Source organism: Heliangelus exortis, chromosome 2 (genome assembly GCF_036169615.1).
Source record: "Heliangelus exortis chromosome 2, bHelExo1.hap1, whole genome shotgun sequence".
Classification (NCBI taxonomy): domain Eukaryota; kingdom Metazoa; phylum Chordata; class Aves; order Apodiformes; family Trochilidae; genus Heliangelus; species Heliangelus exortis.
This window is the reverse complement of record NC_092423.1, coordinates 81,592,125-81,617,600: the sequence shown is the minus strand read 5'-3', so window position 1 is coordinate 81,617,600 and position 25,476 is coordinate 81,592,125. Positions and strand designations below refer to the sequence as shown.

Genomic DNA, 25,476 nt, shown 5'->3' with positions numbered 1-25,476 from the left:
GAGGAATGCTACTTCTTTCTGGGGATTTGCTGTCTTCTGGCTCTGTGGTTTCTATTCCCTACCCTTCAGTATTTCCAGTGAGTCTTCAGTCTGGTAAGGCCTTTTGCCAGTGGTGCATTTTATAATTTTTATAATTATATTTTTTTATAATTTTTATATTATTTTTATAATTTTTCACAGAAAGCCCTTTACTGTATATGGGAAAGCTATTTCTTACAAGCATGTTAAACACACAGGTACCCCAAAAACCTCCTGGAGAAAAGCAAGCAGGAGAGGTAACAGGCCATCAATGTAGATGATTTGGATAATACAACTCACCAGAGACCTCAGAACAGAAATTTCTGAGCAAGCTGCCAAGATGTCCAAATTAGAATAAACTGAACTATTTTGGTCCCTGGAATACAGTAGAATTCCTTGTAATACAAATTTACATTTTGTCTTCTTTTTTCGCAGTGGTGTAACTTCCTTGTAATGTTTACACCAATACCAGAAAATAAAACAGTTCTGAGTCTAAGGCTTAAGTACTGGCCCTTCATTTTCCCTATTTAACTGTTTTCAGTTTAAGCATAAGAGAATTTAAGTATGGGTGCAAGCCACACAGTCTTAATTAACCTCCAGACCAGAGAACATACCTTGGCTCATTTTATTCACTATTACACACAGAGCCAGCACAGACAAAGATTAAAATCTCACATTTAACCAACTTTGCCAGGCACGCTTAAGACAGCTGGTGAGAAGGGCTGCTGCTCCATCATGATTAGTTATTATTACATTTACATATGTGTGGCTGCATGTGTATCTGTATATATACACATACACAAAATGTTTATGTCAATGGATGGAACAGCTACAGCATCATTTTCTCTTAGTTAACAAGATAGTCCAGTACAGAGAGCAATTTTCAAGCCTTTGACTTATGGCTTCTTTTGTTTTTCATATGGTTTTAACTGTCAAATCTAGTAAGTCATAAATATGAGCATAATGTATTAAGGAGTACCACAAACACCCATCTCTATGTTATTTTATTTTTGTTCCGTATTTAAAATATCCACACATCTTCACCTATTTCCTTCCTCCTCACTGTCAGACACTGAGGCTCTCAGTTATTCAGGTAAAATGGATTGACACTTTCTAAACTGTAATAGTTCCTCGTTCTCTCTTGTTGAAAGAATTCTGATGACCAGCTGGAGTCACCACTTGAGAAAAAGGTCTTTGGTGATTATACTGAGACAAGCATCCGTGTTTTGCTATGCATCTGTAATTACAAAGAGGCAAAGAAAAAAAGACTTTAAAATATGTTCTCCTATTGCTAAACATTTCCTCTTCTTCCCTCTCACTGCATTCTTCCTTGACAGTTATGCCCACTGGCCTTGGAGAATACTAGTGATCTGCAATATTCCATAGTATTAAAATCAGCCCCTGTAAGAGCAATGGTGGCAAATCTCCCTAAGGGTTTGAAATCTTACTTTCTGGATACATGTAATGTGCTGAAATACACATGCCTACATCAATTGTAAGAAAGGTAGGTTTTGCCTCTTTCCTCTTTTCAGCCTTTCTTGGACAGACACAGCTGCTTCACAACTAATCTGCACACTGTGGAGAACAGCCATGAGCAAGCTGAATGCATTCAAGCACCCATGGACCTGTGGTGTCTGGAGGGTAACTCTGCTGATGCTGGAGGTTTGCCTTTCAAGCTCAGAAAAACCACTTTGTTGGCACCCTGGCATGCCTGCTTTAGATGCCCACTCCTCATGGTACAGAATACTGGGACAGGGTCGAGAAATAACACTGGGGACTGTCTGAAAAATTTGTGATAGATTTCTGATATTCTTCCAACCTGTTACAGGAAGAAGAGCTGTAAAAAAGTTTATACCCACAGCTTCAGTTGTTGTAGCCTCTTTGCTGCAAAACCCCTAATCAAATGCAGGGCTGACACAGAACTGACCACAGAGTCTTATGTTCACTCACTCTCCAAATGAAAAAATATTTTTTTCTGACCTAATATGCCTTTTGAAATCTCCAAAGCAACTTGATAAAAAGGAGCAATCTGTCTTTCTACCACCATATTAACTAGGCAAACACATTTCCATACAACTCAAGGTGCAAATGAATACATGTTTTCTGGGTAGCCATGGACAGTTAATTTAAACACAGAAGAAAACACAAAAGAACATACAAAAACTTTCTTCCCATGCAAAAGCTAAGCAATACTGCTACAGTTTAATTGTACTAAAGGACCTGGAAACTTAATTTTCTGACTTTGCCTTGGGAGTACCTGGAAATAAAAATACAATAAAAATACATCAATAAAGTTTGATCTATAAAAATAGTGTTTATATTCAAAGAGGAAGAAACTATATTCCTTCTGGTTTACACCATATACAATCCCACAGAGTTCAGAATGCTTAAAACAGGTATAAAGGATTTTGCCCCACATTTGTGGAAGCTCCATGAAATAGAAATACAGTGCAGAAGTGGCTGCATGCTGCCTGGTCTATCTGATATTGCTGATACCTTTGACAGGAACATTTATTAGACCATGTTAACAGTAGATGAGAGACTCTCTCTGATACCCATAATTGTCTTCAGGAGACTGGCTGTATATTGCAGACACGTCAAATAAAGCAGATACAAAAACATTCACCACATGCAATCACTTGCTACTTTCTGAAGCATTATTACAGTCGTGTCTTGAGAATGATCAAGGAGACAAAAGAAGGGGTCATAATTTTGAAAACAGTAAGAATAAGATCACATCCCACATGAAAAACACTTGGAAGTGAGTTGGAACAGTCTGACCCCAGACTGCAGGAATAATGTCTCTTCACCACTCCACTACAGTCTAGCTTGATCTGTGACCACTGAAATCAGCAGGACTTTTATTATTTGACAGAGGGAAGAAATTGAATTTGTTATGGACATCACTAACTAATGTTGGGAGGAGATTCCCAGCATCCCTAATAGTTTTCCATAGGTCCACAGGGGCTTATGGTACTCCATCTGAGGTCAGTGAACACCATGTTACTTCAGAAGCAGCCCACCAGAAAGTAAAATTGGGCTGTTGCAATTTTGCAACCAGTGGTTCTGCCCACAGGGGAATGTACTATTCAACTCAGAAAAAGGGTGGTAAAACACGGTCTGCAATGCCTGGGTGTAATTATGCTAGCTATTGGTTTCCTACACACTCTTCTTCAAAAAAATCAAGGAATTCTGTCCTGGTTCTGGAAAGTCTCCATTAGCACAGCATGAGAACCTTGTTCTTACTCTCACTGAAAACTAAGAAATTTCATCCACTATGAACTGCAGCAACAGTAACACCTGTAGAAAGTAAAAAGAAGTAACATGCATTTTCCTTTCTTAGATCACTGTGGCACCTGTCTTTTTGCTCTTGAAATCTGGCATCTGTCTGAAGTCTGTCAATGATCTTGACTAAGATGCATTTGCCTATTTGTCTCTGACATTTACAAGCAAGTTAGTATTGCATCAGGGTGCTCTGAGTTTAGCTTTTTCCTAGATCATTATGGAGAGCAGGAAATCAGAATCTAAAGCACAACATCATAAAGGAGAGAGGGAAAACAAGTATTTATTAATTCTGAAACTACTGGCAGAAAGTTTAGGTTGGTCCTTTGGTTCGAAGCTCTTTGTGCCAACAAAAGGAAAACAGTTTTTCACCTGTTCTGAGGTGTCCAAGCTCTTCTGAAACTAACAGGAGCTAGACACCTAAATACTTGGTGGCCCATGTTTTTAACAATCCCTGTGTGGAAAACCAAGAGAGACTAAAGATTGATAATTCACTTCACGAAGGAGCCAAAACAAGGGATTTGGGGCTATGATGATTTCAGAGTCACAGGGTCCTGGGCTGCACTGGTGTGAGACATGGCATGATTTTGCCTCTCACTGCCTTCTGAGTAAACCCACAATTTTAAAAAATTATTTTTGTATGGCAAATACCCATTTCATAAGTCTGCCAACACCACTTTTGGAAACACAGCATCATACATTTTTCTTTTGGGAATTTTTAACTTTGACATTCATGGGCCTCTTTCAAAACATGAACAGATTAACAAAATTTAAAAAAATAGTCATGTAAGCCATGACTTAGCAAGCATAGCTAAGGAAAAAATTTCTCTGTGAAGAAATAATCCACACTAAGTAATCATTTAACTCAGTGTAAGGTACTTTCTAATACATGCCTTACAGTATTCCAGAAAAATTCTAAAACATCAAAAACTGATTAGCATGGAAATAATGTGCTGCGATCCCAACTGGCTTTTTTAAACCAATGGAATGTCATATTTAACATCTAATTATTCTATAAGTAAATAAATGCAATTAGGCTTTTCCCTGTAATCTTTCTGAACAAACTGAGAAATATACCTCATACCTACCCATGCACTCGTGGAGTTATTGATGGGTTTGTTGATGGAAGATTAGAATTTGCCGGGTGGGTTGCTGACCAATGAACCTTGCCAGTGTATCCATGGATATTTGGAGAGCTAAAGGAAAAAGTTAAAGGGGGGGGGAAGGTGGAGAAAGAGTAAATTAAATGACTGTAGGCTTGAAATATGACTTACAGATCAGCTCTAAAGTAGCTAGTGTTTATCAAAGCTGGATGGAATAAAAACTCTTCATAATATTATGAGTAGAATTTCTGAGCTGGCACAGCTTCTTTGAAATCAGGGAAAAAACTTTTTGATGATGTAACTGATGATCTGACCCAGAATCTTTGGTTAGACTTGACAAAAGTGAGTTCTTTAGTGATTTATTTATTTATTTTATTTTTCAACTGTTTAGGTTGAGTATCTGTATGATATTAATGATTAGAAGTAGCATTTAATCTCAAATTAAATGTCACAGGGTCAAGGAGGTTTGCAAAGAGCTCAAAAAGCAAATAGATATTTTTTTTAAATATGACATAGATTTAGCTCATATTTAGGTTCCAGCTTCAAACATGGAATTTAGGTAGCAGGGCTCAGGCCCACGAACATTATTTCCTATGGCCTAAAGGACAAATAATTTCTTAAGTGATTCTAGATTTGTCTACATTTCCCCTAGAATATATTAAGAATATATTTACATGCATAAATATTATTATTAACACTGCTTAGATGTATCAGCCGAAATTCTAGCTCAAATACACCAATGGGTTGAGACAGTACGTGTCACACTTTCAAAAACTGAAGCCATTTGTTAATTCTGATGCTAAATTTTAATGTGGAGTTAAAAAAATTAAGCAAAAAACCAAAAACCAAACAAAACCCCCCAAAAATTTAAGCCCCCAATATGACTTCTTTTGCTGTGCAAAGTATCCCAGTATATCACCAGTACTGTTCTGTATTGACAACACCACAAAATAGGAAACTGCTGAATCATACAGGTATCCAGACTGCCCATACACATGGATGTAACAGCTCATGACACAATTTTATCCACTGAATCAACTACATGCTTGAGATTGTGAGCCTTGCCTGCATTAGTCCTTTGTGGGTTTCAGACTGCATTAATAATAAAAGTGCCTCCCTTGAAAGGATCTGAGAGATTTTTTTTTTTGTTCCCCTGTATTCTGAAGAGAAATAATCAGTTCCTTTAATTATAAAGTGTATAGAGCTGCTGGTTTCAGTACACTTGATCAGCTGCTTCTCTGCAACTAAGTTTAGCAGAGGATGGAAAACTGGACATATGTGAGATGTGTGGTTTACTAGAAAATTTGCTGACTTGTGTACTAGGAATCTTGGCTCTGAGATTCGTCACCAGAAAGAATAGCAGAGGTTATGACAAAATGCTGTATCTACCTACCACAAATAACAAAGGACCATGTGTGAACTATACTTGCCACAGGAGCACAGGTGGTATATGTTGTAGTCTTTGTATTCATAATTAGCAGAAAGACCATCTAGTTCTTTGCCTTATTTTGAAATAGCCCTGCATTAATCCATACATCCAAAGAATGCTTTATTTTCTGGGCTATGCTCCCACACGTGACCAGCTAGAGAAGGTGGCTTTGTAGAATCAGTACCCAAATTCTGCACCACTTGGGAAGTTGTTACCTATGGGGAATTGCCAAGTAGTCAGCTGAGCAAGTAATAAATCTGCTCTCTCTCCTGATAGTAGCCACACAGGGGTAACAAATAGGCCTGAAAATATAAGACAGCTGCAGAACACAGCTTCAGAATTGGAAAAAATGGCTTGAAGGCAAATTGGCTTTTTCATGTTGAAGAAAACAATGGTCAGGCTGTGTGCAGAAGAAACAACTCAGTGTAGATTTCATCTGCATTTGCAGAGATCCCACTGAGGGACATGATGGACATTGGGTGGGTGTGAATCTAAGCACATATATTCAGCCCAAACTGAAATGTGATCTCTTTGAAGGTATCAGTCAGATTGTGAACACAGTTTTATTACCCTGGTGACGTGCTACCTACCAAGATACATCTCTCACAGATAAACAAGAAATTCCACTGAATTCCTTGAAGTTGTATGAGCATTACAGAGAAGAGAAAGAGATCATAAGAAGCCACATATTAACTTGCAACATTTTATATGTCTGTTTAGAGCTAACTCATCTAATAACTATACAACTGTGGAAATATTAAAATAGATTATGAACTGCAAGCCATCTGGTTGATTAAAAACTCCTGACTTTTAATATTTGCAAAAATGGAAAAGCATCATAAATGGTCAAAAATTATTAAAAAATCAATCTTGAGAGTTAACCTAAGATGAAGATTTATTCAAGACTGTCTGTTAGAAAATACTGACAGAAGCTGGTATACTCATAACATGTGAAAAGATGTAGCTTTGAAGTAAAACAGAAACAGGGAGAGAAAAGGTAGAAGTACCAGGATAGTAAGAAAGCTTACAATACAATAAAGCTGCTCCTCTTCTGGGAACATGCAAAGAAGATGCAAAATGTTCTGCGGTTGTGTGTTTGATAAAGCAGTAGAAACTGAGGTTAAAAAAATACTCCTTTGTGTTTTTGGTTTTGGATCGTGCTGTCTAGCTCTTGTGTGTTTTCTCTAATGAGCTGCTAAACCAGATTGCTGCTGCCAAAGAAACTAAGTGCCAGGCTACCACTGGGCAACATATAAAACTCCTCTGTGGTTTTGCTGTCGTCATGAAGCTTGCTTTCTGTAACCATGACATCTCTCTTGTTCATACACTTCCTTGTTATCATGCTAGCAGCTCTTAGTCTCAACAGTCAGAAACATACAGTGTTGACAGTCGAATCTCTGCAAGCTCTTCAAGTGGAATGTAGTGATTCTGAGTGGCTCTGCTCTGGTGTGCCTTTGTTTCATTGGTCCAGGATTTTTTTTTTCCTGGTAGTGTTCAGGAAAAACTGTGTGGCCACCTATATAGGCATTTAGAGTTATTTGAGAGCTACCTTAAGGTATTTGAGATGACCCCCAATAGCACAGGACCCATGGGATATCCATATTGTTCTGAAGCAAGAAGTGGAAGTGATGTTTGAGGTTGACTCCAGGGAATTGAATGCCCAGGTTTGCCATGTAAATTCCATGTCAGATGCTTTTATGGCAGCACAATCAAGATGCCTCCAAATAATTTGCAGTTCTTGAAAACCTTGGGTCTAGCACTTCAGACTGGGAAACTGAGCTATCTAAGTTTTTTGTGAAAAAAAATCTGTTGAAAGCAATCTAGTAGATTCTTACCTTGCACTTACAAGAAAATATTCCTAACATGTAGGGGGATGGTCTGACCACCTCCCACAACACTAACATCATACTCTTTCTCAGAAACACTGTTGTATAAATCTCGCAGAAGCAAATTACCAGATTAAGTAATTAACTAGTTATTTTGGTTACTGCAATTATAAACCAGGCATCTCAGGTTGCAATCACAGTACATAAGACTTGCAACTGGCTTCCACCTCAGATTCGCTTCCAGGAAGATTGACCTGTCACATGTTTGTGGACCTTCTTTTACTCCATGATGCTGTTTGCCAAGAAGAATAACGTGTGGTAAAAACACCTCAGGTGTGATGCTATGTGAGGAAATTCAATGTAGTCTCTTGTGATGGGAAAGAACATACCTGAGAGAACTTGTGGAGTCAAACAAGGTGCTCCATGTAGAGCAAAGAATAGTATCAACGGGGTTTTTGAACAGAGCATTTGGGGTTGCATTTCAAACCCTTCTCCCCCAGCCATCACAGCAGGATAGGAAATGGGCATTACAAATGGATTTGGGGTTTCTAAAAGCATAAAACCATAAAAATGGTAATCCCTCTGAAATATTTTGAGTCACGTTGAACTGGAGCATTTTGTTTATAAAAATTCAAAGAATTCTATTCTGCTTTCAACTTTTCCAATCCCTCGTTTTAGTTGGGGGTAATATTTTTCAGAAACAAGAAAGCATCTCAAACCAGCAATAAAATCTCACTTGGAAAATGTCAAAGTAGGATATTTCAGCTTCCCCCACTCTCAAGCCCCTGAATGACTCAAGCTGGAAAATTGCTAAAAAGGCATACATGGCAGACATGCAGTCAGTTTCTGAAGAAAAGAGACATTGTGGGAAAGCTCTTAAGCGGCCCATGAAAATGACTGTGCAAGGTGCAAGGCAGCAGAGGCTCCTGTCCCCAGCTAATTGTGGCCTGTGAGGTATCTGTGGTAACTTGAAATGATAAGGGATGTATATACACAGTCAGTTGGAAGCTGAGTACACTGAAGAAATATGACTGAAGTCACTACAGATATACTGATGTGATAGTAGCATTTTGCCCCAGTGTGCCTGGGAAACCAGGAGAAAAGAGTAGTTTCAGAGAATAGCTTTGTGCAAGTGCAGGACTTGAAACACTTAGGATTTTTCTTCCTGGAAACTGTACATATTAAGTTCACATTTCTATCAGCTGGTGTCAGAAGTTGATTTTGGTCATATCCTTTCCTCTCTCTGACACAGACAGCTGTGGTGTGGAGTCACTTCAGCCTCCTTCGCCTTCATCTTTCAAAAACTAATACTACAATCTACCAGTGCTATGGCAATTAATTAGTTCATGGTTCAAAACTGTTGCTAAGTAAATAGCACTCTGTCAGAATGCATATGCATTGTGTAAGCACTGCCCTCTACTGGGTATTAAGAAAGCTGATGAATTATTACTAGCAAGTTTTAAAATGCTAATGACTGACTGATTTTTACTTAATTCTGGAGGCAGAGGCTATTAAGGTAGAACAAGAAAACAATCTCCGTCCTGACTCCTTCTGTCAAATTTGAAGAGGGAGGTTGCAGTAAGTACCACAGTGAGAAATCAGGAAGTTGCTGTGCTATGATACAAGACAGGCAAAAGAAGAAAGAAGGAGGCAGACGTACCACTTGATTGGTATCAACTGTTGCTACACTGGGATGCACTAAGTGTGCTACACTATTACTGCACTGAGCACTGCTAACTGAGTGAGGGTGTAAGGAAGTTCTAACAATGCCAAGAAGGAGAGTTACTTGTGCCTCTCAGACTGAGCATTTACCAGTGCACAGCCCCTGAGTGCTACAGAGGAAATCCCCATCGCCACTGTAGGAAGCTTTTTTTTCCATTGACCCTTAAAACACCTGCAGAACTAAAAGACCACATAGAGCATAACCTTGTTTCAGCAGCTGATTGAGGAAGAGGTCACCAAAGGAAAAAGCTGGTGACTAGAAGTGGAGGAGTATTATATAAAATTACATACCTATAAAGGTATTTAAGAAAAAGAAAAGAGCAGATTATGATGTTGGGAATCCATATGATGCAGTTAAACTAGTTTCTACATGGTTTTCAAAATCATTAGATTTTTTTCAAAGTAGCTGTTAGTAACAAGAAAGAATGAATTGGGTCATTACTTATTCTCATTTCTTAATAACATGGAGTGTCTCAAAAGTGCACAGAGAACTTAGCAGCTTGAGCCTTCCTGGAAGTCACTGTAGGTGTGCTGTGAAGTTTCCCCCCCTGTGTGACTTACACAAGACTGTTCTTTTTTCCCTTGATACACATTTGGGTTGGAACAGCAGTTACACGCAAGAGATTGGATTTTTTTAAGTGCTCAGTGCCTAAAAGTTTCATTGTGGGGTTTGTGGCCAGATTGTCACAGGAGCTTAGCAATCAATGTGCACCCAGAATGTGAGCTCTTTCAGAATTCTGGTTTTCATGTGTGGTTGCTGAGCTATTTTTGAAAACCTGGCTGGCTGCACATAACATACTCCTTAGCTCTCAGTTTGCTTCCCTGCCTAGAATATGGTTAGCTATGTGACATATAAAACCAAAAGCAGTATTCAACTTCCACAAGTGCATAAACATTATAAGCAAATAATAAACAATAAAATCAGTAAGAAACAAAGAAAAAAAATAACCAAGGAAACAGTATCAATTCAGATTCCACAGTCTTCTAATGCAGATCACAGGGTCTCAGTTCTGCAAGATATATGAACAGATGCTCAATGCTACCCCAGGTCAGGAAATCTTTTTAAGCAGAAACTTTTTAACTCATTTATTTAAATGGAATTTAAACTTCATGGCTCTGAAAAAAATCAAGCAAATACAAGAAGAGAGTTTAAAGTCGAGAGACGAGTAGAGAAAGTAGGGGAAAAAAAAAGAAACACAAGAAAGAAAAACTATGCACACCAAAAAAAATCCATAAATTAAAAACTAAAAAAAAGCCACCCGATTCACTAGATAACTGCTGTCCAGTATGCCAAAAAAAATCACAAAAGTGTTGCACAATGAAAACACAAAAAAGCAATAAAGCATTGAATCTGGAAACTTGCTAGATAGTGGCACAAAAAAGATGAGCCTGCAACTCTTCTGCTCTGACCAATGTAGTCCACTTGATGGAGCACTTTGAGCTGTAAACTGAGATCACGCTAAGTTTTACAAAGATTTTTGGACATCTGCTGTTTGAAAAAGAACTGCATTAGAAAGAGAATTTCAGAGTGCTCTCTCAAAACAACCTCCTCATGTTTTGACTGGCTCTTTTTAAAAGAAAGATTTGCATGTTGCACTGGGCAAAAAAATGATAGAAGATTCCAGCTTTTAGGCATACATTGCAACATAACCAAAGATAAAAAAAAGGAGCAAGTCAAGCAGATTCAGTATTGCATACAGAGACCACGGATATTAAGAATGATGCTACACTCCAGGGCTGGAACAGACTTCAAGAGATGATGTAATTTATCCTTTGTCCCCATTACAGGCTTAAATGAAAGCCTGGAAGAGAATAAGAGGAACTGAATTACCATCCAGGATCTTTGGTCAAGGGCAAAGATGGAAAATCTGATATGAGAAAATCACTTCCATAGTTCCCTTAAGTACATACTCACTGATCAACCTTACACTGCCACCAGATCACAAACATGCCTTTGATTAAAAGGCTCAGATTCATAAATTTAGTGCTTCTTCAAGTGCTAAATCCTAGTGGGGCACAATACTTATAATACAGGTTTTTAAAGACAGTGAAGGCTCCTACAGCAATTCCATGTCTGAACCACAGAGAAAAACTGGATTAAAAATTACTTAGATGCTAAGTCTTCACTTGTATCTCAGCCTAACTTCTAAGAACTGCATCCATCATTTTCTGCTACTTATTATTTTTTTAAAACCAATTTTGAAAAAAGCACTATTTCTGGTACATGCTTAAAGCTCAGAGTTAATGAAATACAGAAAGGTATATAAAAGAAGATATATAAATTTTTATTCCTAACAGAGCTAATGACTCCCTATTGGATACAGCAAACCACTTAGTTCCACAGCACCTGGTTTCCCATCTGTAAAGCTTCCAAATTGCCTGGTAAGGACTTCAGAGTGTTATCTAGAGTGATGGGTGTATGCACAGCAGTTTTTCACAACACTGATCTTATACTAGGGCTTTTAGACTCAACTGTAGCATAGATTATGACTTTTATCTTTTTTCTAATTCCTTAAGAAAAAAAGAAAAACAGAAGATGGTTTCCTGCTCTGCCAAAAGGAAGAGAGGGTGGGAACAAGCAAAACATGCTCAGGTTCACCACTCTTCCTGTTTGTCTCTGCAAAATTACAAGACAGATGACTCTTAGCCAGTTTCAGCTTTGCTAATAATTTGAATGGTAACCACCTTCTTGCATGGTCTGGGGAAGAACAGTCTCTTACTCTAGAGCATTGCCCAAGCACTGACAACGTTGCCCAAATGCTGGAGGCAGGAAAGCGCAACTGCTACTCCATGAAAGAGTGAAAGTGACTGTGTACAGAGAGATTTTTACATGTACAAAGCATATTTAGCTTCTAAGTCCAAAGCATGTACCTTTCTTCTCAAGGATTCGGGGGGGAGGGGGAGGTCTAGTGGCCTTAATTCCTTTACACATATTTCCAGGACTACTGTCAAATGCACCAAGAGAAAAAAACACCCTCCCCCTCAACACACACACACATATATATATATATAGAGAGAGAGAGAGACACAGGGGTCACTTTTCTGTCTTCTTTCTGACTTCCTTCTTTCTTCTCCTTAAAATCATAGCACTCTTGATGTCTAACAATCATACAGACAAAATATACTTCATAAAGACCTTAACAGAATTTCCAGCTGTAACTGAGTTTTCCACAGCTTTGAGTTGTCAGAAAATATGACATAGAGAATACTGGAGAAGGTAATGCAGAACTTTTGCTCAAACCTATAAATCCACCATGACACCATACACCACAAGCAGTCCCAGACAACATTTCTGTCTGTTTACAGCACAGTCTATACATCATCTTCTATTCTTCAAAGCTGTACAGCAACAGCAGTATGATATGGTCGAACTAAGGGTTAATACCTCTGCTAACTGCTCTTTAAACTCAGAAAACTGTTAGGCACTATGTTGTTTGTTATATGTGTTGTATTTTTAAAGTACATTTCTCAATAATTTTACACTAATATATCTTCAAATTCAAGCTGAACTTACAAATTAGATGAAGGTTGGGAGAAATCAGATGACTTGTGCCAGAAGTAAGACAAACCAATCAGAATGGTACATTATTCACCTAAAAGCTTGACATTAACTGGCTTGGTGCTACTAATATGGGTCAATTTTAGCTATGGTACAATGCTTACTTTGCCTGTGAACCTAATGCTATATTGAGTAAAGCTGAGTAAAGAATGATGTGCTATTCATTCCCCTAAGTGTGGTAGCATGTGATGCATCACAGAAGGATATGCATTCTCTCTGTAATTGATATAAGAAATAGAAATCAAGTGAGAAGGTGGGGCTCAGAAAGTCCAGCTACTTTAAAGGAAGCTCACAGCCACTAGGAATGATTAGCATGGTCTCCGCTGTATGTGAATAAGGCCCAGCAGTGTGCTTTTTCTTCATAATAAAGAGGGAAATATTTTTACAGTTTCATCCCTTCTCCTTTCCCTTTGTAGTTTCTTCATGAATGTGGACTGTGCAAAACCACTAAAAGCAAAGAAAGTTAAGGTTTATGCAAATAGAAAATCTTATTAAGTAAACAGAGCAGTCTCTTTCCTCTTTTGTTTCACCATTTTTAATTCTTACCATTATGCTTTTACTTTTACCGTTTTACTTGCTCAAAAGTTTTCAAACTAACACTTAATGCCAGCATAAGCTACTAAAGACAACTTCAGGAAAGGCTTAAACTGAAAACCTTTGCATGTCATAGCTGCCGACTTAGTTAAAAGTGTTTCTAATAGCGTTCAGGGAACTTTTGCAAACTCACAGGCCATCTAGTGTCTAAAGTTAAAAATCACATGTTTTTAACACGGCAATATTGAAGTCACACTTGGGGAGTGACCCGTGGAAGAATGGTGTATGCATTTCTACACAACAAACCTGTTATTACGACTAAAAAACTGCAAGTGTTTGAAGTATTAAAGTATGTCATAGTTTTAATTAAGGACTATACAGAATGTCATCAGCAGAAATTTCTGGAGCATTCTAGCTCAGAACCCTGTTATGTTCTTCCCACCCGAGTCTTGAATGTAACACAGATTCATCTTTTACTGCTGGGCATTTACAGGAATGTCTGTGTGAGGCAGCCTCAAAATTGTTAGGAACCACAAGGCAGGTTTTTTGGAATATGGTCTAGCAGATCTGCTCAGGCTACCTGCACATGCAGCCTTTCTCAATTGAGAGAAAGGGCAAGGTGCCTGCTGAGTTCTTAAAACTTGGTTGCGCAACTAGTCTAGCAAGGTTAATAGCAGGGGGGAAAGTACACTCAGCTTTCCATTCAAGCCTAGGTCAGAGTCTGCTGATGAAGAATTCATTAAAGACAGTCTATTGCACTGTTGTTACCAAAGGCAGCCTATACTTGTCAGGACAGACACACTGAGGGTTGCTTTTGGTCCAACAGTCAGCTACTGTCAGTCTATTATGATCATTCTGTACTAGATGGATGGCAAGGTCCCAGAGCAGCTGTAATCAACATTGCTGATTGAAAAGTGTAATGCTTGATGCTAGGAACATAATTTTCCTTAGGAAAGTAAGGAACTAATGTGATACAATAAAAAAACAGGCCTTAATACATCCTACATGACGAATGTTTTATACAGACCTACATGGACCAATGTAGGCAGTTACCACTGCAACCCATTTACTACTCAGTTTTTAAAAAGGACTCTTCAAGTACAACTTTGACTCTGAAAGCCCTGTTTCTTGTGTTAACAGACATCATTCAAGTTATTAAAAAGAATAAGCAGTATTCTCTTCATTTTTTTTTTAGTCTTTTGGCCCAAGGTCAGATCTTCAACGCATTTTCCCCTTTCCCAAGTAACCACAACTCCATAGGCAGTATATAAATCAACTAATAAGAGAAACCTACTGTGCAGTGCTTGTGTAGCGAGGCTTTAAAGTTCGCACATGGTTAAGGAGGATTAAGTCTTCATCAGGATTGTCAATGTCTTCAAAATTTACTGCACCAATGCAGCCACTGTTTGGATAGAGAGGAAATCAAAGATATGTACATTATTCATAAGACAGCTGGCGGGGGCAGCTGAACCAAATACTACATGGTCCAAAAATTTAATTATTTATGAAAATGAATGGTCCTCAAGAAAAAACATGGAGATGAACTGCCCTGTGTGTCTGGCACGTCCCAAGATGAAAACAATTATCTGCTGAACTTGCAGCATGGAACAAATCACAGCCCTAATACCAACGTGCAGAAAAGAGCCTTGGGAAATATGGAAGTAAGACAGAGATATGCCATCTCTTGTTCTTTTTGCTGCACCCACAACCAGAGTAGGATATGCTCCCAAAAAGGACATAATGGATTGTGACTTCCAGTTACAGGTAAAAGGCTGGAGTCACCTGCAAACAGAGGAGACTCAGCACATGCTCTTCCTTGGTGTGTGGACCAGAAACCAATTTAAGATTAGTTAACACAGGCCCTCTGAAACTCTTGCTTCAGAAAATGAGAGATGGATTACTTCGGCTAAATCAAAAATGTGGGAAGTAGAAACAAGCCAGGGACATTGTACTTACGTATACAGCGGGATTTGACAGGTTCGAGAGCTGTGGCTTACACTGTTAATGACAAAACAGATAAATCACCTTTTTTTCACCACACAGAATATTCTGATGGAATATTTATGAGTCTCAAAAGAGAGGTAGTGACAGGTCAAAGTTTTGCTCTTGGAATGATGCAATTCTCACTTGAACTTGGTAAAAGACTGTGGTAAATTATTAGATTGGCACGTATGCTAAATGACCCAGTTCAGCAGGAAGAATCTTGCCTTTTAATCTTCATCATCAGACACTGGGACTTCAGTTAATTTGCTAGGATAATATAAGCAAGTTTTCTTAAAAAATTAACTGCTTCTTTGCTTCTAACATTTCTTTCATTCAGTTCTTGAGAACACGGGAAAATTTAACATCAGGTCTGAATTTCTCTCTTGGTCTGTCCTAGCAAACTGCTCTCATTGGCCATGTCACTACTCCTTTGAAAGAGTAACATTTATCACAATAGTGTTTTCTATCTTCCTTCCACCCTGCAGAGGTACCTGTCTTTGCCATTGTATGCCTGACTGTGCCCAGTAATACACCTGTCCACCAAGTTTGCTGACCAAATCTGCTGACTCGTGGCCCGGAAAAGTGGCAAGTTCTAACATTGCTATCTTGCCCCAACCAAGCTTTCCTTCCCCATTCTTTCTCTATCTTGCCCTGACCAAGCTTCCCTTCCCTGTTCTTTCTACTTGGCTCCTATCTGAGATCTTCTGAACTGCCTGTCACTCTCTACTAGACTTATGTAAAATGTTCCATTCTTAGATTGTTTTAGATTCTACAGACAGCAGATAAAACCTTGAATTTGTACATATGTGCAGTTACCATGGTGTTGTCATGAATGCCAAGTCCCAATGAATATATCAGCTCCATGCAGTCATGACAATAATCCACTTTAACAATTTCTTATGTTCTACTCTTTGTATTTAACTTTCTCGAAGGTGAAATGTGTTCAAGTATACTTTTAATGTGGTTATTGATTTAATATCTTGACTTCTCTCATTATAGAATATTGATGAATTCAGCCTTCCAAAATAATTAACTGTACACAGATTTCATAAGTGAAGTGTTCAGAGGACCCCGATATTCACAGAAAAATTAAACTTACAAATTAACAGGTCTCTGTGGAGAGAAAAATGATCTTCTTTGAAATCTGTCCCAGAAGCCTCCAACAACCTAAAATCATAATTAAATGCTTCTTGTAAGGCCACATTACCTAGTTAATTTGGCTTAATAGATTTTCATGCAGCAATCAGAACCAACTACAGGACTAAATTTTAGCTTAGTAAAAATAATTGTTATTACAGTTAATAATCACACGTGAAGTAACTTAACGGTAGATTTGTTATGCTACAGCATCGTTCCTAGCAACCAATTTTTCATTTATATCCTTATAACCTCTTCTGGAATTATGCATACATATCCTCAATACCAGAGGAGGGGGGAAACATACAGAATAATCTGAAACTGTTATTGAAGTGTGCTGATGGCCTTACATGCTCACTTAGGACTTTTAAATACTGCTGTGGATTTATGTCTATGACCCACACAAAAGTTAGGCTCCATTTCATAAGCAAAACCTGAAACGAGTTGGCAAGAAACTGTTCACTGACTTGGCTTATTTCAGGTTCTGGATTGTATCTCCTTTTTGTGAAACACTGGGAAACAGGATCAGCTAACTCCTCCACTGTTGATTTCGGAGGCTGGATTTTGGGAGGTAACAAATTATCCCAAGGAACTTCTTCATAAGCTCTACATCAACAATAAAAAAGAGGAGAAAAAAAGTTCTTGCGTAATCTTTAGTGAATGATGTCAGTAGCTAGATAATAAGGAATTACATGATGAAGAAGGATGCAGAAAATGACAAAGCTGTATACTTCTAGCTTAAAGAGAAAAACCCAAAAAACTGGAGTTGTATGTTCCTTGTTGAGGAACAAGTGGTTCTGGTACAGTTTCACAGGCTTATCATCATTAAAAAGTTTCATTAAAAGTTTCTCACTTACTAATTGGAAGAGGTAGTTTTTCTTCCAGTCAGTTTTCAGTTTTATTTTGTCTAAATTTGAATAATCAGTTAAGTGAGACAAAGCATAAATAGAGATCAGCCACCCCATCATACCATGCTTGTGACAGGTGTTGAAGACAGATATACAGAATGCCCTCCTGGAAACTTCAGTTTCCCTTCACTGTCTATGGAGGAAGTGGAGATGAAAGGCACAGACTGGACACAAGCTTTTAGATTTACTAAAGTTCACAAGATGAATCCTATGCTAAATGCTCTTGAAGCATCAGAATTGCCAAGCGATTGTGAAACTCCTTGTAATCTTCTATGTCCTCCTGCCTTAAGGTGCATAGTAGCAAAAACAAGGTGAAAAAAAATGAAGCAAAGTACAAGCAAAAACTGGTTTTAAAAGAAATGTTATCTCACTTTTGCGTACTTGACTTGTACAAATAGTCCCTTGCTTTTTCTTCTCTCAATCTTGCAGAAGAATCACTTAATTCCTGGAGAAACAAAATACATGGTAGAAAGGAATGCTATCAACATATGTGATACCATGACTGCTCATTTAAAGAGTGAAGTGTATATATATATGCATTTCCTACTTCACTATCTTTTGCATCAGATTGAGAAACATGCTGTTTCACATACTTTATCAGTCAGCCTTGGAGATCAAGAATGGATCTATTTCTGACAAGTATTATTAGGAAGGAAAATCTAATATAATGAATATTAGTTTAAAAGCTAACAAAATGTCCTTGCCTCTCTACTCCTCAGGAATGTAACTTTCCATTTATTGTATTTTTATGAATTTTTATAAAATTTTTTATAAAATGGCATAGCAAACACATTTTAAACTCTCTCAGATATGCCTGATGTATTTGTATAATGCTCACCCCTACAAGTTGTGTTTCTCAGGGTTCAGTTCTAGGGCCAGTTCTATTTATCAACAATCTGGATGCAGCAGTTGAATAGACCATTAGCAGGTTCGATTATGACACCAAACTGGGAGGTGCTGTTTACTTTTTTGAGGGAGAAGAGGCCTTACAGAGGGATCTAGATATTTTGGAACACTGGACCGTGACTGATGGGATTAAATCTAACAAATTGAAACACCAGATTCTGCACCTGAGATGGAGCAACCCTGGGCACAAGTATGATTTAGAAAGGGAATGGCAGAGAACAGCCCTGCAGAAAGGGATGTGGGGATCCAGTGATAGGAGGCATGGGAATGGTTCAAAGCTGCACCAGAGAAGCTTAGACTGAACATTAGGAATCATTTCTTTACTGAGAGGGTGAAGGATGAAGAATGCCATTACATTTTCAGACTTGTGCTATGGAATCACTGATAAGGTATGCTTTACTTGCTTGTTTGTGACTTACCTATGTATTAAATAAATGAGTTTTGTATGAAGTTTTGGTATCTTTTGTGCATTCTGGTATTTTCACTCACAGTCTCCAGTTACACACAACTGACATTGGTAGAAACGCTCCCATTATACTTTAAATGCCGTAACCAGAGTAATACTAAAAAAATGAAAATTACTGGAGTGATGGCTACCATTAAATCTGTTCATGATAACAAACAGCTACCCGAAATAAAGCCCTTAGCTCAATATAATTAGATGAAAGAATGAAAGCCCATTTTCACTACAGTACTGTAATCACTGCCAGAAGTATGTTAAATTGAAAATAGTCTACAAACAAAGTGTTTTAAATATGTTTTCTGTCACTACAAGAAAAGCATGAGACACTTGCCTTGAGATTGGGGTCCATATAAAATGCAAAACCATGGTTTTGGTCAGGTGAAGTGGGAGCAACTGTCATTGGAGTTCTCCAAGCTGAAAGAAAGAGTTTCCTATTGTGTTAATGAATTTGCAGCAAACCTTATGGTTTTAAACTGGGTGAAAACAGCTTATGGCTTCCCATAAAGACAGATGCACTTGATGTTCAATTAACTTTTACCATCTGAATTACAAAATCCCATAAAAATACATTAAATTTCATGGAAGTAAGTGATAAAAAACATCACAACATGCGTTGCTGTGGTTTGGCCTACTCCACATATTGTCATATACAGGACTAACCATATAAAGGAAAGTATCCGAATTAGTAATCATAATAAAATTCTGTTAATGCAACCCCATCTAGTAACTGCATATTGCATTTCTATAGTTACATAATCTTTGCCAACCCTGAAAGCAATAAACAAGCTATTCCTTGAGCAATAGGTGACTGATTTCCTACAGATATTTGTCTCTCTCCTTCACTCTAAAAACTTCATATTCCAATAATCTGAGCATTCCCTGACCAGGTCTTGTTCATCAGGCTCATTCACCAAGAGACCATGCCCTGCAGCCTCTATAGAGTCACATATGTACTCACTGGTGAGCCAGTACACACATGCTGATAACCAAGTGAGGTGCTGCCAAATGGAAAGATGTTATAATGTATGAGGTTCAATTCTGTCAAGAGGAACACTCATTTATGTCTTTCCTCTCCTCAGACTACAACTTTCAAAAATCTTGCAGGGGTGCAATTATCCTTGAGATGCTTGTAATTCCATCAAATTTGGCAGAAATTGGCCAATGGTGTTAAAAGTTATTAGGAGCAAGTCAACAGATTAATAATAAAACCAACCAACCAACAAAACAGGTAAAGAAACAACTTATGGCTTTTGGGAACCAGGATAAACCTGACAAAATACTCCTATAAATAGGGTAAGGGATACACATGAGAGTATCATTAAAATTTCAGTGCCATTACCTATATAATGCTTTTGGTGACTAGAGGGAAAATGTATTTCTAAAGCATAATTTGCTATACTATACTTAAAAGGGTAAGGCAGCCACCCAGCCACCACAACTCTCTCCCTATGAATACTGGAAGCTATTATTTTGTATCAAGAATGCACTACTTAGTGTTCAATTTGCTTTTTACTTCCAGATCCTAAAAATTTCCCATGCATATGAAGGCCTTCATGTAGCAAATTTAAGCTAATTCATAATAGAGTTATTTTCCTCCTCATCTGCAAAAATCTGCAAAAAGGTATACTTTGGAGAAAATAGTTCAAAGACTACAAGTTGAAAATCACTGTGCAGAATGCAAAATTATTTCTTGCAGAACTAATCACTCTGACATAGTTTAAAAGAAAACCACAGCTTTCAATAAAGGAGACTAAGTTTGGTATCTTAATGATCTTTGCAAGTACTAAAATAATATGAGCTGGTTATTGTAATGACCTGGATATTTAAAATGCAGGAGACACTGGAATCCTGTTTTGATATACCTCACACTCAGTGTGCTCCTTAATCCTGGATTGTTCCTGATTGATTACTTATTCAAAGTGATGATTACTCTGGAGAAAATGCTTCTTACTTCAGGAGAGGAAGCACTGGGAAAGGAACTCTCCTGTTCCAAGGCTGGGGAAATGAATATAATGCAACCACAATTATTTCCACAAGTTCTACATAAACTTTTAATAGGGCCTCTTCAAATAATAATAGAATAAAAATAAGCTCTTTACATGGATAAACAATTGATTAGATGATCAAAGAAGGAGGGAAGGGGCAAATGATCAGTTTTCCAAGTGGGTAGAGATCACTGGTAGAGAAACCTGGAGATAATTGATCTGGTTTTAGGATTTTGTTGCTTAACATACATTCACAAATTACCTGGAAAAAGAGGATTGGAAGTTAAGTGGTGGGTTAAAAAAACAAATGGATATATTAATGAAATCTATGAATCCATGACTACTAAAAACAAACACACCATCTCCCAGTCGTGAACCCCTGGTCAACAGATCATCACACGATAGGAAAATATACAGACAAAGTATGATAAAATTCTATGTTATTTATCCACAGTCTTGAATGGAATACTGGACTAGTTAGGCTTTTGCACAAATGCAAATATGGCCACTCTAGTATCAGCGTGAGTTATGCTTATTTTTTCCAGAAAAGGCTTTCTATCAAGTCTATAGACAAACCCCATAGTGTTTCCCTTTTCACAGTTTTTGAAGAAAACTGTATTTACATGTGCCAGCTTGCAGTAGGGGCAGGAAGTCATCTCTCCTTACCAGACTTTTCTAATAGCCTGGTTCTTTCTGCAATCCCTATGCCCATCTCTGTGTTAAGCCATACAAAGAATAATAATGAAAAAGTGGGTATCAGGGTTTCATCACCAGGTCTTCAGGTACAAATATAGCTGTACAGTCAAATTCTGAGTTCTTCCTAAGCACTGCAAAGACACAGACCACGGAGAAAAGGTTACAAAATTCTGTTGTCATGTGAGTAAGAGAAAGAGGCTCTACAGGCAAGAACTTCCTAAAGACCTCATCCTCTAGCACTGGGTGCCTGCCCTGTACTGACCCAGAGTACATAAAGAATAGCTTTTCATCTCTCTCCATCCTCTAGTAGGTAGGATTCTCCACTCTAGGATGACCTTCATCAGCTTCTCATCTTTGCTTTGCTATCACCGAGCCTCACTGTTCAGTAAATTTACTTTGCTCAGTAGATGCAACAGGCTGCTGGGGAAGTTCAAAGTAACACTGTTGACTATCAAAGCCATAGCACTACATCTCACAACAAAGAACCTCCTGTCTATTGCAGATGTTTTATATACCTCAGCTCGTCTGTTGCAAAGGCTGCTTCTTTCCTGTGTTTTTTTACTTTTATCCCTGACACAGTGGAGACTGTGACTGTAGAATTTCCTTACAAAATGCCTGACTGATCTCTTTCAGCAGAACTTCTCCAAATAGGTTAGCTGGGGAGTATCTTGGGAATTATATCTAGAAGGATAAGCAACTTTCATCACATCACATGCTTGGGGGTTGGTAGTTGGACTCTGAATCATATAGCTGAAGTCTGGAATTTGTTTATGCAGTCCAACTAAAATTAGTATCTTAAAACTCAGCTACTTTTTATATCTATATATACACATTTGTTGTTTATAACTCAGCATCACATGAAAACCTGGAAACTAATCCTACGTTTGGAAGAACATTTGCATACCTTTCCTTAAGAAAAAGGACTTCTTTTGACAGCTTCAGTGGAGTCAGTTTTTCACTCAGTGAGCTTCACCTAGTGAAAAAGCCCCAGGAAGCCAGCAGATGGTTTCTATATGCTTTCTGGAAGTCTCCATTTCAGAACACTTTTTTAACTGTAATCAGGGATTCTGCCTTGAAAAGTCAAACTTTGTCTGTGTTCATTTCAGGTATGCATCTATCTGTCAGAGTATTGCTATCTCTGTCTCTATCTGCCTTTCCCTACATTGGAAAAAATAATGGTCAGATAGTACTGGATAAGATAGGGCAAGGTGTTCTTAATCTAGAGCAGGGTAGATTTGGGTTGGATATTAAAAAGAAATTCTTTAGTATGAGGGTGGTGAAACACTGTAACAGGTTTCCAAGAGAAGTGGTGAAGGCCCCACCTCTGGAGGCATTCAAAGTCAGGCTCGAAGGGGATCTGAGCAACCTTGATCTAGTTTAAAGGTGTCCTGGCTCACTGCAGGAAGAGGGCTGGACTATATGACCTGTAAAAGTCCCTTCCAAGCTAACACATTCTATGATTCAATGATTCTCAACTCTTTCCCCTTCGCTTTTCTAGAGGAGGCTTACAGAACAAAAATGAGTGTTCAGTTCTGATTGATATCTGAGGTCTTATTTCATATGTAAATTGAAAACACAGTAACTGAAAAAAAAAAGAATGAGAGATTATATGATGAGCAGCAAAACAAAGGAGCCTATTTTTTTATCCTTCGTGGTTTCTTGGGTTCTTTTGGGTTATATGGCTGCAGTAAGCTTAACATGATTTAAGATGCAATGCTCGAAGAGAGATTACGAGGAACCAAAAACACTGCCTGAATTTATAGCACCTGGAGACTTTATAGTGACAATAACACAGATAAAATATAGCTAACTGTAGACTGAGAGTGTTATCTCTATATAGTAAAATGTAACAAGGAGTTTATTTACATTTCTTTACCATGTTGAAAGAAATGCCTCCTCCCACCTGTGAGCAAGTTGTCTGAGTTCTCATAAAATTTTGTTCTATCTGTAATTAGCATTTATCTATGAAAATAATTTAAATTAGCTTAATCTTTATAAAAATTCAGACATACTCCTTGGTGCTAATAGTGTCTGCCTTTAGAAGTTCTGGGAAGATATTTCTGCTTTCCAGAGTTTTCATCAGAAAATTCTGAATATTAACCACCAATCCAATTTTTGCTTCATGTTAAAGAGCGAATTTCCATTTTGATGCTCTACTCAATATAAAATGTTTACTCTCTGCTTTATTTCTAATGCCTTGATATAAAATAAAAAAGGTAATGTCTACTTTGATAAACATGTGATGACAGTGCTTAGGAACTTCTGTTCTCCAGTCATAAATGTGCTGCACTGCAACTTGTTGGGAAATACTAAAAGCCACAAAAATATCCAGAGTATTTCCCAAAGCTGGAGTAATTTGTTATTTTGGTTTACATTAAAACAAGTGCTCATTGTGTATATAACATCACAATTTACCTAAATAGATTTTTGAAAACATTATTTACCTTCAGAGACTTTTTGATTATTATTATTATTATTATTATTACTTTAGCATTGGAATGCTCATTAGAATTTGCTGACTGGGTTGGATATTAAAAAGAAATTCTTTACTATGAGGGTGGCAAAACACTGTAACAGGTTTCCAAGAGAAGTGGTGAAGGCCCCATCTCTGGAAGTTTTCAAAGTCAGGCTTGAAGGGATCTGAGCAACCTTGATCTAGTTTGAGCACATTAAATGAGCACATTAAAACAAGTGCTCATAGTGTATATAACATCACAATTTACCTAAATAGATTTTTTAAAACATTATTTACCTTCAGAGACTTATTACTATTATTATTATTTTAGCATTGGAATGCTCATTAGAATTTGCTGACAGGTACCTCTTCGCTTCAGCGGGGACAATGAATCAATCATACAAACACTTTACTGCAGTTGTTACATTCAGTTCAAAAATCCAGGGCAAATATATTTTCTAAGGCTGCTCTTTTAGGACTATGGGGGATGGAGCTGAGAAACGAATTGTATTTTTTTGTTAAGCACCACCAATTTCTTTGTTGATTAAAAAATAAAAACAGTGGTTTGCTTTACCTCTGACTTGTGCCCTAACAGAAGCATCTGACACAGCCCTGGAGTTCCACCTTCTGTTCTGGTTGGTTTCCTCCAGGAGGATCATCTGCTTCCTGTGGGCTGTCGGGCCTCTCTTTCCTGTGATGGGGACCCTCTGGTGAGGTTTCACAACACTGTAGTCCACCAGGGATTCAATAGCTCTTCCAACATTGGGCTGGAGGGCAGCATCTGCTCCTGCACTCACAAAACCTGAGCAGGGATCCACTAAAGGCACATCAATCCGGTGTGGAAATAAAGGGCAATTTGGCCATACTGGAGCCATGGATGGCATGAATCCAGGAAAAGGAGGACTGGTTTTCTTTTCAAAGTTGGCAAAGCCGTGGCTGTTCTGATAACCTCTCCCAGCAGTCATGCACGTATTTTTTAAAGGACTTCGACTCTGTTGGCGATCCATCTTGTGAGCCAGTTCAACTGACAAGGTGGACTTTTTAAAAGCACTTGCTTGACTTTCACCTCCACGAGGAACCACAGTCACACCCTTCTGTCGTTCCTATGTGGCAGTAAACTCAAAAGACTCCACTTGCTCCTGTTTCTGCAAGTTCCTGGAGTCCTAGACAACAATCCACAGTAAAACTAGATTTCATCCTCCAGCAGATCAGTACACAGAGAGAGTTCATAAAGAGCAAGGCAGTAGATTATGCTGTGAATTCTTCCCTGAAAAGACGTTTATCAAATATGGTACAGAAAGAACACACCCACTGAATGAGCAGAGAGTTTTTTTGTTCCTTGGTAACGGTGGAAATAACCTCACAATGAAATGTGTCCTGGTGTGAAACATGGTTCCTGTGTACAACAGTACAAGTGGGTACGGATAACAACTTGAAATGGCACTAACTTATTGATCTAGTAGAAGCAAA

General features: G+C 38.1%; 1 protein-coding gene across 1 annotated transcript; it reads right to left on the bottom strand.

The window, feature by feature from the left end:
* Positions 1 to 994: 994 nt before the first annotated feature.
* SPMIP7 (sperm microtubule inner protein 7) lies at positions 995 to 25,476 on the bottom strand. The gene is made up of 9 exons (XM_071736898.1): positions 24,581 to 25,476; positions 19,202 to 19,284; positions 17,873 to 17,946; positions 17,061 to 17,199; positions 16,556 to 16,623; positions 15,430 to 15,471; positions 14,768 to 14,875; positions 4,389 to 4,496; positions 995 to 1,255 (listed from the first exon to the last, which is right to left on the bottom strand). The coding sequence occupies exons 1-9, from the start codon at positions 25,011 to 25,013 to the stop codon at positions 1,132 to 1,134; spliced, it is 1,179 nt and encodes a 392-aa protein (XP_071592999.1). The 5' UTR covers positions 25,014 to 25,476; the 3' UTR covers positions 995 to 1,131.

Excerpts from the sequence above, each read along its gene's own strand:
- SPMIP7 (XM_071736898.1), bottom strand. The coding sequence starts at position 25,013 with ATGGATCGCCAACAGAGTCGAAGTCCTTTAAAAAATACGTGCATGACT. Across the intron at positions 17,947-19,201 it reads ATATGGACCCCAATCTCAAG|GAATTAAGTGATTCTTCTGC; the intron begins GCAAGTGTCTCA and ends TTGTTTCTCCAG. Across the intron at positions 1,256-4,388 it reads ATAACTCCACGAGTGCATGG|ATGCATAGCAAAACACGGAT; the intron begins GTAGGTATGAGG and ends TTGTAATTACAG.